Genomic DNA, 15167 nt, shown 5'->3' with positions numbered 1-15167 from the left:
TAAAGAATAAAGTATTTGTCAATGGAGGAGCTCTACTCCTGGCTTTGCACATCTCCAGAATACCTCATTTCATCTAGCTAGGCATTAATGACACTGAAGTTCTTTTATCCCCATAGTGAGGGATTACACAAAAGAATCATGCTCTAGATCTGCTGCATCTTCTGGCGTGGTCTATGCATACTGAGACTACCTTAGGGCATGGCACACAGTAACCTACAGATAAAAGCTTGCTCTCCTGGCACCACCTTATGTATGCAGTAGTAGTTTAGTGGATAATCCTTCAAAATTAGACAGCAAATCCTGGAAAATTAGACCCTGAGGTTAGGGACACATGAAGGCCGCATTCATTAGCTGGAAGCAGAGCATTCTTTCTCCGATTAAAATGACTTCTGCATAATTGTGAGGGGATACAAGGATTTTTTCCTCACTGGAAGCCCTGTAGATCAGAGAGAGATGATCATGCAATGTTTTCCTGGGAAACCAGTTCATCTCTAGATGCAGGGTTATCTTTAAGGCGGTCTCTCCCTGCTCCCAGAGTGCTGGATAGAGCTGACTTGGAGTGCTGTAGCCTTCATTCCCACAGTCGGAGCAACCTGAAAGAGCGCCAGAGCTTGACAAATGTAGGCTACGCCTAACACCTGCTGACATCCCGAGTGCCAGACCTTTCCCCAAAAGGAAGAGTTCTTGGATTCTGCCGATTTCTTCTTGAAGGTCAGTAAGTTCTTACTCAGAGTACCTTTTCCTTTTCAAATACTCCCCCCGCACCCAAAAAAAAAAAAAAAAAAACCAAACCCTAAACAAACCAGGCCATCAGTTCTAGCCTGTCTACTTCATAGGGAAAATGGACTCAGAGATGGCAAGTCCTTCTGAAAGGGAAGAAAGATGGGGGCTGGGGCAGAGAAGGTATCATCCCTGTAGTGCTCAGCAGATCTAAATATGAATGCACAGACATCTTGGCAAGATCAGATAAAGCAAAGAGACCCCTTCTCTTGGCCTTCTAGATAGTCCTGTCAAAGGACAGCTGGGGACTAGCAACAAAGAGACTTTTGGCCACAAAACCCAACACCTGGATCCCTTCTTCCAGAACTGAAGGACATCCAACTTAAAACCTAAAGTTAGATTTCTTCCCCTCCCCACCCAAATTTATTGTATGCAAATTGAGAGGAAATATTAATCAAGTCTTAAGACTCAGAGGTAGACCATTACTCCCTGGTTTAATCTGCTTGGTGCTCCTGAATGAAGAGTGAAGAGCCAGCCCTGCCCAGGCTGCGACATTCATGCACCAGTCTGGTGAAGAGTCCAAAATCCCCCTAGAAATATCCCAATAAACATGCCTGAGTGGTCCTAGGCCAACACCACTCCTCACTACGGTAGGTAGGATGAACGATTTCCTCCTAATAGAGGACAATCCTAGGAGAAGCACAAACATCGTCCTTTTCCAACTGTGAGGAGGAATGCATGAATAGCTGGGGCTGGATCCTGAAGCCCTTTCACTGCTCTTCTGTTCACGGCAGTCGAAAGCAAGAGCACAAGCTGGCAAAGCAACTGGAGATCCACACTCAGCTTTCCTGCTGACTTGTGGTCAACAGCTGTGGTTGCTGAAGGACACTTCCAGAGCCCGTTGGTCCATCTGCCCTGAGGATGCACCTTACAGAGGACTTCAAGGATTTGTGCCAATCGCGTTTTCTATTTCATTGCGAGGTAACCCGGGATAGTTCTTCTGGAGAGAAAATCATGGCAGGGTACCAAAGAGACAGGCCTCTATGCTTCTGTAACCTGCGGCATATGAAGGGTGAGAAGACGACGCTCTCCTTTAAAGCTATTTCCTTGTCTGCTGTCAACCACAGCTCCTTCCTTCTGAAATCTAAGCACCATGACAGTAGCTAAAGTTAGAAGCCAGTCCCTTCCCCACCCTGAGGTATTGTAACTGCGAAGACCACCGGTTTGATCAGAGCTTGGGAAACTATTAGGTTTCTTGGAGACCAAGGTCTGTTGTAGCGCATCTAATTTCTGCCTCCTCATCTGCCACTAAGACGACAGCAGATGGGTAAGAAAACGGGAATCTCCAAGTTTAACAAACTCACTCGAGGTGAACTTGACCATTGCCTCTGAAGCTGCAAGTAAAAAGGTTAATACCGTACTTTTCCGTACCGTTCTCTAGGCCACTAATAGCTGCATTTCAGCATGCTCCCTTCCGGATGATAGCAGATACATTTGCACTAATAAATGATTGTTTCCTTTCCTCAGAGCCCCCTGACCCCCCAGCCCATGCTCCCAGGAGACAGAAATACGATCAAGACAGTTAAACGCTTCCTTTGCCATCAGGAACAAAATGTGAGAAGGTATTTCACGCTCGTTTCAAGGAGTTAGTGAGGAAACAAACAGGAGCTGCCTTTTCAATTAATGCATTCAGATTTGAAGCGGGCTGAGTAAACATTATTTCTGCACTTGCTAATGACAAGATGCTTAACCCCTGCCATCTTCGTTAGTGCTCCCTCCGGACCTGCTGCAGTTTCACGGCGGATTTCATCACCAAGGACAGCAACTGCTCATTTCGGGACGGACTCCTGTATTTGCAAAGACAGCTCTGTTGCCAGTTGAAACCATCCATTTTCCAGGAGGTGCCATTAAGACAGACATGAAAGTGTCTCTAACTGCCTAAGGAGCTAGGGATCGCAGAGACTTCTTCAGTCGTCTAATCCATCATCCTGCCAACACAAAGCTATTCCTCACCATGCGGTTGATTAGCCTTCTGCCAGCCTAGCTCTAACTATGCCAAGAATCGGGGCTGCCATACTTTCTCCAAAACTGCTGACAGCTCGATAAACCACACCACTGGGATACTTCTCCTAAATTTAGCCTAAAATACTCTAGCTTCATCTCATTTCTCCAGTTCGCTGTTCTAAGTCATTCCTTTCCCTTAATACTGGTGCCTTTCTGCTATATGCAGATTTAACAAGCCCCATGTAACCTAAAGCACACCCCTATATTCACCAAGCAGGCCTCTCCAAAGGGCATTTTCACCTTATTCTGAAGCAAGCTGGACATAACGGACACAGACTTAGTCCTGAACACAAGGGGGACTGGTAAATTAAAATATAATCCAACCATTAATAAATCCATACTATTCCTCAGGAGGAGACATTCCTACCCTTTTTCTATACACTTCTGCCCAATTTCAGGTTTACGGGGGCGGGGGCCAGGGGTGGGAGTAGTCGTACAGCACAAACACATTCAGTGAACCAAGCTGAAGTACTGAGAGTCACCATCACACCCCAGCACCAGCAGGGTCAAAAGGATGAGCCCTGTCCCTCCTTCTGGCTCTGCTGCCTTGAGGTGATCCAGTAGCAGGAGAAAAAAGAATGAGAAAAGTGATCATGAGAGGAAGGTACCAAGCAGAGAGTAAGAAGCTGGCTGAGCAGCACACAACTCTGCACTCTCTCTATAGCAGCACGGGGTATTACACCCACAAGCCTGCCCACTGCCTCCTACCCTGGCTTCCCACAGGATGTCAGTCAAACTTTAGGATACTCTAGGGGCTAAAATATATAGCTCCAGATTAAAAACTGGGGTCAATTAATTCCCTTGGCACAGTGCTACTCTCTAACCTGACAGAATGAACTCATCACCTAACAGTCCCTAACCTTGCCCCCTCTATACTTCAGTTTGTCTATTAAAAAAAATCCAGACCAAAAACATGCACACTCAAAACAACCAACCAATGCTTCATAACACAGATCTCTCTCACTGGGGAGTGGATGAGAATAATCAATCATGTTAGAGATGCTAATTATGTCACGTAATGCATTAACAAACGATGATTAGATACCATGACAATGGGTACAGTATTACAAGAGATACTGAGCACAATAGAAGCAGATAATATGTGGCAGGGAGTCAGGCTGTGCATGCAGGAATCTAGCAATACGGCTAGGAACAGATGTTGCATTTATCCCTAGGTAAGTCGTGCCCATTTGTCCCAAAACAAAAATATCCCAGGATTGGCATGTACACACATCACCCTTCTAACTGGGGCTTAGTGAGCAGTTGAATACAGTGCCACTTTTCTGCCATCGATTCAGTGATGAAATCCTAGGATAACTGTACAGACATACACTGCAATATCCCAGGATAAAGCAATTATTACCTCTTATCCAGGAAACCTTCTTAGGATTTATCCCAGGAAAAACGGGGATGGCATCTATACAATTTCACTTTGTCCCAGGGGAGAAAACTGGTTTATCCTGGGATAAATGTGATACCCATTTGCAGCCTAAGGCTAAAAACAGTAGTTGGATTCTTCCCAGGACAAAGTCTTTTACTTTGGGTGCCTACAGACTGTACAAGCACATTGTGCCATCTGAAGTACCTGTAAAATACCAAGACAACCTTTTCCCACCCCAGCAACTGGGATTAACTTAAGGAAATTGCCATTCAAATTGCATGTGTAAATGACTGTCCCCTGAACCTGCTCTGATGCATGTCAAACCTTGGGGCAATCAGACTGGGGATAAACCAATGTCTTTTTTTAGCCTAAGGGTCAGAAAAAACACGCTGCACACACACACACACACACACACACACACACACACACACACACACACACACACACATTACATGTTGACTACCAGCATACCTCTTGGACTTCAAGGGAGAAACACAACCAGAGAATTTGGCCCTGATCTGGGGAGCATTCTTAGCATAGCAGGATTTAAACCTGAACCAATGCAGAACCAGGTATTTAATGACCTTTATGATCAGTCTGAACCAGAGATGTTCATTCACCATCAGCCAAATGTATGCAAAAAGGCAAAAAGAGCTCTGATGTTACACAGGCTTTTTTCTTCTTTCAACTTAAACACCCATGAAGGACATCAGATTGCCATCCCCAATACAAGAGTGCCAAAGAAAGAAATCCTGACCTGGTAGAACCACTGGTTCTGGTTCATTTTGAGGCTGCCAACAAGATGTTGACAATAGCTCACAAGAGTCTATGCAAGAAGTATTTGTTCACTTATGAAGTCCACTACTCAGCTTTCGTCAGATAAAAGCCAAAAAAGGCCAAATGCAAAGTGGTGAGCTAGGTGAGAAGTGCTCTTTGCCCCATTAGCAATCCCCCAAGATATCTAGTCTCCTGGTTTCCACTTTATACAGTTACCTCTTCATCCTCCTCCTCATCTTCAACATCCAGGATACCCGAATCCTGCTCAGACATGGGGCTAGTGTTTTTTACCTCCAAATCTGAGCCTGCACAGACTTCTTTCTTGGATTTCTTTCCACCGCCTATCCTGGGATGCTGAGACACAATGTTATCCAGGTTTCTTTGCTGCTGAGCCTAGAACCAAAGCAGATTAAAAGTTTTACGTTAGTTTCTACATATTTATGACTTGGGGACAAAAGATATTAACTATTCAGAAACTACTATAAAAAAGGGAGAAATTATGGCACACTTTCAACTCTGCAAAGCTATTTCACGTGTTTATTAACCTAGATATTCCAAAGAACCAGAAGACTCGTTTGAAAACCATTTGAGAGATTATACAGTACAACAACTAAAAGTATATCACAACTCCTTACAAATCAAAATACCATCATCATCAGGCTGCCACACTGATCTATTTACAACACACATGCACGGTATATTAGACTATAGGCCATATGGTGACTGTCACAAGATTAATTTAAAGGACCTATTAACTCTTGGATATGTTCCTCTTTCCAACCCATGTCAGCACAAAGCCTTCCACATCTGGAACCCAGAGATTCCTGAAAGCATTTTTGTGGTATCCTGGGAGAACTTAGTTGTACCGTGCTGATCTGTGTGACCTATTGAAAAAGGTACTTTGCCAAAACTCTTGCACTGGTATTATCACCATGATTCAGGGAATGGAACAGGTAACGCAACAGAAATGTCATCACACCAAAATTATTGTATGGGCCTCTGGTCTTGATCTTTGTTTCTAGGGGGAATTAGTAGAATTGCTCTGTTGCAAAAACTAAAATTGGATTTTATTACTAAAAACAGGACTGACAGACGGGAGAATTGCCTAGATTCAAAATGCCACTGTGCATCTTCAAACTGAAGCGCAAACCTGGAAATGTATGCAGATGCTACTGTCCTAACCACAAATGCAACCCAAGGCAAACAGGACAGGCTTATTCTGAAGCAGAACCAGTGCTACGCACAGGATAAGATTCACTTGGATTACATCATGTTTTATATTTGTCAGTGATGCTGAGGAAGGAAAGAAAAGAGCTTGAAAACTCCCATTTAAAGGGGTAAACTCATGAATGTATTTGGAGGGCGAGTGGGGGGAGTTGATGAAAAGAAATGTTTGCAAGCATGCTTTCTCCTGCTCTGTTTGCAATCTAGAAACTGTGATATTGCACTACCATGGACAAAACCTGGAAGGGATGGGAACTAGAAACCCAAAATTTTTCATTCCCCAAATTGAGGAACAAAATATTTAAACAGTGAAAGGAAATCAGAGGTCCACCTCTCCTTTTGTTGTTTTAAACTTCCAAATATGTAAGTCACATCAAGGTTGACAGCCGCTCTTTTAATATCAACTCCTTCTTAACACTTGTACAACACTTTGCCACAGGCAGGGTAATCTATCCAGATCACAGCTACAAAGGAGCTGTAAAGCTAAGCTACTAACACGATTTGTTAACATGCATTTGATGCACAAAATACCCCAGGACCTGTTATGCCATAAAACCAGTTGTGTTCAATGTATTCATCTTTAATTGAGAAATGTTACAGTCACATCAAAGAACTTTAAAAGGAAAAGATTAAGGCAATAATGACCAGCGTCTGCTGTAAAATAGACTGATGGAGATGAACGTGAATCAGTTTGAACGGTAAAGGCCAATGAAGCTACTTATTGTACTGTCAAAGCACAATCTTGACCTCTAGTGGTTGGAAAGCAGTAGAAATAAGAGTAACTGTGTCTTTAAATGATGAGAAGGGGGAAAATAACGGCTAAGCAACAGAATTAGCAAAAAGATCCCCTCCTAAATCCTCCTCTCAGCAACAGGGATTTAGGACAGAGTCCCAGGAAAAGGTCAGTCTACCTGCATTGCAGAAGAGAAGTCTTGCTAACACCTGCCATACTTTAAACTAGGAAACCTAGTGGTATACCCTAGATTAGAGTCCAGGAGCTCAACTCCATAGAAACCTGTTGCAACATCATAAAAAGGAGAATGATGAGTTAAAAAATAGTAATAAGTACTTGCTCATTTTGCAACCCAGAGATCTTGGGCTTGATTCTGCTCTCAGCTACACCCATTTACATCATCGACTACTCAAGTGAAGCAAAATGAGGCTGTAACAGTGAATCCATTGTAAACCATACCAAAACAAGCCAGTGTTTCCCTGAAATCTCTTTAGCTTATATAATCATGTTTCCACTTGCCCTTTTCAAAGAGAGAATAAGCAGAATTGTCTCTCAGTGGACTCTCTCGCAAAGTTTTCCACAAAACAGTCTTTAAACGGATCATTAAACAGGTTGTACAAAGAGAACGTCTAGAAAAAATAAATGAAAGCAGTCATGGGAGAGCAGAGCCTGACTCGGTGCAGCGAAGATGCTGCAGCTTAATCTGGTCTTTCACTGCCCAAGCTCGAAATGTAACAGCCGCAGCAAATCACGCTGGAATACAGAGTCAAAAGGAGGAGAAGAGAAGAGTCCTTAAGCACGCTCAAAACATCAGAGCAGAGGTAAGGTTGTGCTCCTTCCCGTGTGTAGATTAACACCTTGCTTTTGTCTGGAGGCAATACGCTCACCAATTCAGTTTGTTCTTATGTACACAGTATTAATAGCAGTACCAAAAAGGTTTTGAACAACAGAAAAAGATCGGAATCAACCCCCCCCAATTGAAATACACCTCTAACAGCCAGAAACGGTGCACCCAGATCAGGGCATTCAAAACCATGATCTCATGGTAAACCTTCCTGAGGTTGAGCTAGTCTGGATTCACCCTGTTAAAAGAGAAGGGAATTTCAGCAGCAAAACCAAATCCAAGCCCCTCTCTGAGGTTTATATTGTGGTTTTAGTTCAAGCCCATCTCCATTAAAGATTATTCCTCCTTATTTTTTCTATCCCACCACCCACAGATCTGTGAAAGGCAGTTAGAGAGATTCCCATGATGACTTAAAGCTTCTCACTATGCAAAGAACAGCTGCACACTTTTATGAACTACAAAAACGTCCCCAATAATAAAATAAGCCCCTCAAGCACGGAATTTCCTAAAAAGACAACATGCATCTTCGTTTAGCTCAGAAACTGCTTAAATTATGCCTAACAAAACCAACACAGCCATCGTTTCACTCTGGAGGAGGTTCTCACACCATTTGAATGCTCGGTGTTGCCAACGAGGTAACACAACATTATGGCAGCTTGCATTTCAGCGACACTACACATCCTCTCCTGCAAGTGTGACAGCAAACCGGAGGAGTAGTCCGCAAAGCCCAGATCTAGCAAGAAGGGTGCAATACGGGTTGATTTGGTAATCCAGGTATTGCATTGAGCTCTAGTGGTGGGGAAAAGAGCGGGATTGATTTGCTATTAGTTGTAGGTTTGGGTTTCATGGGGTTTTTTTAAAAGCTTGGCGAGAAGCAAATATGGACTAAAGTATCCTGTAAGTGAGAAATATCAAGTTTTCTTCAGCTTCAGCAGACTTGGGTGAAGTCACTGGAGTTTCAGTTTCACCGTGTGCAAGAGCGAGTCGGGGAGAGGCCCAAAGGAAGCAGCACGCATTTCACCGCCAGCCAACTCCCCCTTGCCTGCACCTTCCAAGCCCCCTTCCCTTCTGGGTTTTGGCAAGGGGAAAGCTCTGCAATATGTTTGACACTGCACATAAAGAATGAAAAATGACCTGCGGAGCAGGCACATTTGGATTTTAACATTCTGTTTCACATAAAGGCATCTGTAGGAAGCCCAGAGAAGAGGCCACATCAAAGCCCAGGCGACACTCCTGCCTGCCCTCGGAAAATAGAGTAACCTGGAGCTGAAGGAAGGAGGAAAGCCCTCGAGGGACAAAAAATATATATATAAAAAAAAGCCTTTACCTTTTGGTGTGGTTTACATGAAAGCAAGTGCATTTTTCTATTATTCTGTAAAATTACTTCTATTATCCAGGACTATCAATCTTTCCAGGCTCTGCTTAATGTGACAGTAAAAGAAGGAAGTTTAAAAAAAAGAAAAAGGCTGTTCATAACCGACATTATATTTAACAACAGGACATGAAGTGTTCGATTCACGTAGCTTAAATTCCCTTTAGGCACAGCCATTTACATATGCCCATAGGGTAGTGGAAGGACAGGCCAGGTTGAGACAACCGTCTTTCTCCAAAGCCACCCTTTGGGGTGCGACGGGGAGGGCCGAATAGCTCAGGTTGCAGGATGCAACCTCCAAACTGCTGGTTCAAATGCAGGTGGGTGATGATCTGGTCACAGTCTACAGCTGGCTGGTGGTTTCTGTCCACTCCCAGACCTGGTGAGCACTCACCTAACCAAAACCCCCAAAACAGCTGTTCTGCTTGATGGCACTCTCAGACACCGCGGACTGAGGAAACGACCAGAACAGGCTATTTTCTCTTGCAGCACACAATCAACATTAGCCAAAGTCCCGCTTGCAAATCCTCATTTTGCCATTCCACCCTTGTACTTTTGCCTCCTTGATCAAACACTGGAGAAAGAGAAGAGCAAGACCACAAAGATGGGTCACTAACCGGGTGGCAAAGCGAACATGATTACTGGGGATCATGCTTTATAGGTCAAGGGAGCCTCCATTTATTCTTGGTGGAACAAAGCCCGCTCAAACAAAGTCCTCATTAAAACGTATCCTCCTCCTCCTAGGCAACTAACAGTTTTACAAAAGCAATGCAAAGGTGGATTTTTTTTTCTATCAGTTGCAATGCTGAGGGCAAGCACATGTCAGATCTTCACTCCTGGCACCCCTCCCCTGGCCACGAGACTGACAATATTTACTATAAAAGAGAGATTCTAATTAGCTCTTTCCTGATGAGGCAGCAGATAAGAACAGTAAAGGAAGATTTATGATTTAAACAGGACTGAAGTATTGCTGTGGTTAGCTTTGGTGGTTTTGATTAGTTACTGAACATTTGCTGCTGTGATTGTTTTATGGACCCTTCTAATGGACTGAGACGTGGAACTTTAAAATATTGTTTCACAATATCCCTAGGAATGGAATACATATTCCTTAAAACAATATTACGAAAAGCAGACTGGCTATGGGGGAAGGAAGAAGAAAGTTAATAAAAAATGACAGTGCATCTGGCTCCCTGCCAAAGACCCATTTGAAAGTTATAAAATCCCTCTCAGATCAGATAAAAGTGTGTATTATTATTGTAAGGTGTAAACGCAACACACTGACACAGCTTCTGTTTTAAGTTTTAGTTAAAACTCAGGCACTTGTCAGGATGATGAGGGCTTTTGCCAATCTGCTCTCTCAGCGTTAACTCGTTATCATGGGGTACAATTTGTCAAAACTGAATCCAACACAGTTCGCTGTCAGTGCAGGAAATGCGGCCCAAGGACATGATTTTTACTCGATGCTTGGTCTTAAAAAAGCCTGAAGGCGTACATCTCTGAAGAGTTAATACCTCTCCGACACTTCCAAGTTAACACCCAGGGCAGAGTCCTGAGAGCATCTATTCTCCTTTCCCAAGGAATGACCTAACCCCTCCACACCCCGGCACTGGAAGCCAGGTTGTGAACTTGAGCTAATACAAATGATGGCAAATACCAGCTTGCTGTAATGCAGACTTACTGGACAAGGCACAAAACTGTGAGCCAGGAATTCCCGGTGGTACTTACTGCCTCTGCCCTGGGGCGAGCGATTCAGCCTCCAAGACGCGTCTGCCCCATCTCCGAAACGGTCACCACTATATGCAGCCTGCATCCAGGTTTCGCAGCAATTAACAAGTTTACGTTCGGTCAAGGTCTAGACATTTTGACGCCCTTTATACAAACTATTAATTACTATTATTTTGACAGGTTGTATGACACTTGCTACCAGGCAATGATTAGCAAGGAAGATCTAAAACTTGAAAATGATTCTTCAGGTTCAAGGTGTGGTCTTCAAAATGCTCCCAGTTAAAAACTTTAGCCAGTCAAATGAGGTGGGTCAATTATTTATTGCAGAATAGGGCTTAAAGACATTTTCGGGGGGGGGTTGTTTTTTTTAGTTAGCTTAAGAAAGTCTCTTTTCATTGCAATATGGTCCTAATAAGACCCCTGTGCACGCATACCAGAAGTGAGCAGACGATGGTATGTAATTACATGATTAACAGTTTGCATTTCTCTTGTGTACACAGTATAGAAAAGCTGAGAATTATTCATTTTACTGAATAAATGAGCAGGCCAAAATCAGTTGCAGCAGGAATGCCCTATTACATTTCCCAAACACCATGCTTCAACAGAGCAGAAGCTGGTTACCCAATAAAGATCTCAAAAACTTCAAAAAACTTCAAAAAAGACCAAAAACCATTCTAACTGCTGCTTTATAATCCAAGGCAAAAGTAGGTGATTGCTCCTACTCTGATAGCTTCATACAGCCATCAATTCCCACTAATTCCTATTCAAAGAAGTTTCTGATTGTAAATATTACACGCAGCGTCCTGCCATTCACAGAATTGCACGCTCTGCCTTTTTTTGTTTTTTTGGTTGTCGTCTTTTCATTGAGCACTGAGGCTATAAACGATGCACAATGTCTTCGTTGAAATTTAATTATGCCTCCAGGCAGAAGTGGAAAGTCTTAGACCCCAATTTCAATTCCAGTTGCATTAATCCCACTCAAAGTCCTGAGCTTGACCAGGAGTTCGCCCGGGAACTGACTGAGGCTGCTTGCTACAGGATCTTGGTTGTCATGGGTGACTTCAATTACCCGGACATCTCGGGGGAAGATCACTCAGCTAAATCTGAGCGGGCGCAAAGCTTTCTCCCGTGCGTGGATGACCTCTACCCGACTCAAGAAGTCTATGGGCCAACGAGAGGCAAAGCGCTGCTCGACCTGGTACTGGCTATGGGGGACGACCTAAATCGGCGACCTAGTGATCGATGGGAAGCTGGGTGGCAGCGACCACGAGCTGATCACCTTCACCATCCGCCGTAAAGCTGGCAAGTCAGTCAGCAACACAAAAGTCCTTGACTTCAGAAAAGCCGACTTTGACAAGCTCAAGAGGCTAGTCGGTCAGGCCCTCAGGGACCATGACCCCAGGGAGATGGGAGTTCAAGAAGAGTGGTTGCTTCTCAAGGAAGCGATCCTCAGTGCACAAGCTAAATCTATCCCAACACGGAGGAAAGGCAGCAGGAAGGCACAGCAGCCCCCCTGGCTCTCCAGGGACCTAGCGGACCTCCTGCGGCTAAAAAGGAAAGCCTACAAAGGATGGAGGACAGGATTCACCTCCAAGGAGGATTACTCCACGCTGGTCCGGTCCTGCAGGGACCAAACCAGGAAAGCCAAGGCTGCAACTGAACTCCAACTAGCTTCAGGCATCAAGGACAACAAAAAGTCCTTTTTCAGATATGTGGGGAGCCGGAGGAAAAGCAAGGGCAACGTTGGACCCCTGCTAAACCAGATGGGGCAACTGACAAAGGACACCCAGGAAAAAGCCAACCTATTAAATAGGTACTTTGCGTCAGTCTTTCATTAGTCACACGGGATGCCCATGCCTGCTATGGGACAGGGAGATCTGGGTGATGGGGATCCCCTACCCTCCGTCAATGCTGACCTCGTGAAGGAACACCTTGAGAAGCTGGATACCTTCAAGTCAGCCGGCCCTGACAACCTGCACCCCAGGGTACTCAAGGAGCTGGCGAGCGTCATAGCCCAGCCCCTGGCACGGATCTTTGAAAACTCCTGGCGCTCTGGTGTAGTGCCCGAAGACTGGAAGAAGGCCAATGTGGTGCCGATCTTCAGGAAAGGGAGGAGAGTGGATCCGGCTAACTACAGGCCCATTAGCCTGACTTCTATCCTGGGGAAGATCTTACAAAAGTTTATTAAGGAGGCCATCCTTGAGGGACTGGCCCAGGCTAACATCCTAAGGGACAGCCAGCACGGGTTTGTTGCGGGTAGGTCTTGTTTGACCAATCTCATTTCCTTCTATGACCAAGTGACCTATCATCTGGACAAGGGAGAAGAGATTGATGTCAGATATCTTGACTTCAAAAAAGCCTTTGATCTGGTATCCCATGATCACCTCTTGGCCAAACTGGCCGGTTGTGGCTTTGGCTCCACCACAATCCGCTGCCTGGGAAATTGGCTCCATGGTCGGACCCAGAGGGTTGTGACTGATGGCAGTCACTCTTCGTGGTGCCCTGTGACCAGTGGGGTCCCTCAAGGCTCTGTCCTGGGACCCATCCTGTTCAACATCTTCATTAATGATGTGGACATTGGAGTCAGCAGTGGACTGGCCAAGTTCGCCGATGACACCAAACTTTGGGGCAAAGCATCCACGCCAGAAGACAGGCGGGTGATCCAGGCTGACCTGGACAAGCTCAGCAAATGGGCGGACGAGAACCTCATGGTGTTTAACACCGAAAAATGCAAGGTTCTCCACCCTAGGAGGAAAAACCTGCAGCACCCTTATAGGCTCGGCAGTGCTACGTTGGATAGCACTACAGAAGAAAGAGACTTGGGGGTCATCATTGACCACAAGATGAACATGAGCCTCCAATGCAATGCTGCAGCTAGTAAAGCGACCAAAACACTGGCTTGCATCCATAGATGCTTCTCGAGCAAATCCCGGGATGTCATTCTCCACTTGTACTCGGCCTTGGTGAGGCCACAGCTGGAGTACTGCACCCAGTTTTGGGCTCCACAATTCAGAAAGGATGTGGAGAAGCTGGAGAGAGTCCAGAGGAGAGCCACGCGCATGATCAGAGGTCAGGAAAACAGATCTTACGATGATAGGCTGAGAGCCACGGGACTCTTTAGCCTGGAAAAGCGTAGGCTCAGGGGTGATCTGATGGCCACCTATAAGTTTATCGGGGTGACCACCAGGATCTGGGGGAACGTCTGTTCACCAGAGCGCCCCATGGGATGACGAGGTCGAACGGTCACAAACTCCTGCAAGACCGTTTCAGGCTGGACATAAGGAAGAATTTCTTTACTGTCCGAGCCCCCAAGGTCTGGAGCAGTCTGCCAGCGGAGGTGGTTCAAGCACCTACATTGAACACCTTCAAGAGTAAATTGGATGCCTATCTTGCTGGGATCCTATGACCCCAGCTGACTTCCTCCCTTTGGGCATGGGGCTGGACTCGATGATCTCCCGAGGTCCCTTCCAGCCCTAATGTCTATGAAATCTATGAAATCAGAACTATCAATCAAGAGGAAAAGTTAGTGACTTTTCATTTTAATCATGGAAAAATATGGATTTTGAGTTATTTTTAATCTGAAAATTGGGGATTTTTGTTTTTTAAAATAAGAAAAAACCAGGATCCCTGCTCATTAGCAAAACGTTCCACATGCGCATGTCCTTCACAGGACTGGCTGCCTGTTCTCAAGGGGACAGCCAGCCTTTTCAAACTTGGCAACCCAACTCACCAGTCCTTTTCCTTTCTTTAGAGGTCAGCCCTCTGTTTGCTAGCCCATCCATGCCTCCCTCATGAAAACTAGTTGCTAGCTAGCATAGCTATAGCAGTTTGACAAGAAAAACTCTTGGAACAGCAATATCAAAAAAGTTTGGAAGATGTGCATTTGGAGTACAAACTGCCTTTCAGTACACGTTTTAGTATGCCTAAAATAATACGCCACGATCCTGGCAAGACCCTTGTGAAGCTCCTCTTACACTGACTGTTACTATCGATTGATACCCCTTTCTTCAGAGGGGAACTGGAGGCACAAAAACGTTGAGTAACACGACAGGTCCATGTCAAAGCTAGGATTAAGTGCCTGGGTCTCTGCCCTGGCATTACTTCTCTTAACTTGGATACTTACTAAATAACTGGAAGACATTTTTGAGTGGCTTTCTCCAATTTTGGCCCCAGCTGTTTTCTTTTCAAAAAGCCATTGTGTCTGTGGGAGCTTCAAAGCTGCTGCGCTTCACAACACACTCTACCATCCCTCATCTAGGACACCATAGATAAAAGCAGAATCTGGAAAGGAAGCTTGTTTCCATTTGCCAATTGGGTTTTGTTTTCT

The 15167-nt window shown here is 44.9% G+C and overlaps 1 protein-coding gene across 4 annotated transcripts in view; it reads right to left on the bottom strand.

The window, feature by feature from the left end:
- Nucleotides 1-15167, bottom strand: part of EXOC6B (exocyst complex component 6B) — a 431011-nt gene that overhangs the window by 226139 nt on the left and 189705 nt on the right. For 3 of the 4 annotated variants that reach the window (XM_090035133.1, XM_090035134.1, XM_090035137.1), the window contains exon 7: nucleotides 5159-5335. In XM_090035133.1, the coding sequence (XP_089891259.1) occupies nucleotides 5159-5335 (177 nt within the window). The remainder of the gene's footprint in view (nucleotides 1-5158; nucleotides 5336-15167) is intronic. The other variant, XM_090035135.1, reaches the window with a different exon arrangement.

The sequence above is a fragment of the Crocodylus siamensis genome, chromosome 2 (assembly GCF_052110815.1).
Source record: "Crocodylus siamensis isolate JL-2025a chromosome 2, ASM5211081v1, whole genome shotgun sequence".
Lineage (NCBI taxonomy): Eukaryota > Metazoa > Chordata > Crocodylia > Crocodylidae > Crocodylus > Crocodylus siamensis.
This window is presented reverse-complemented; position numbering and strand designations above follow the sequence as displayed.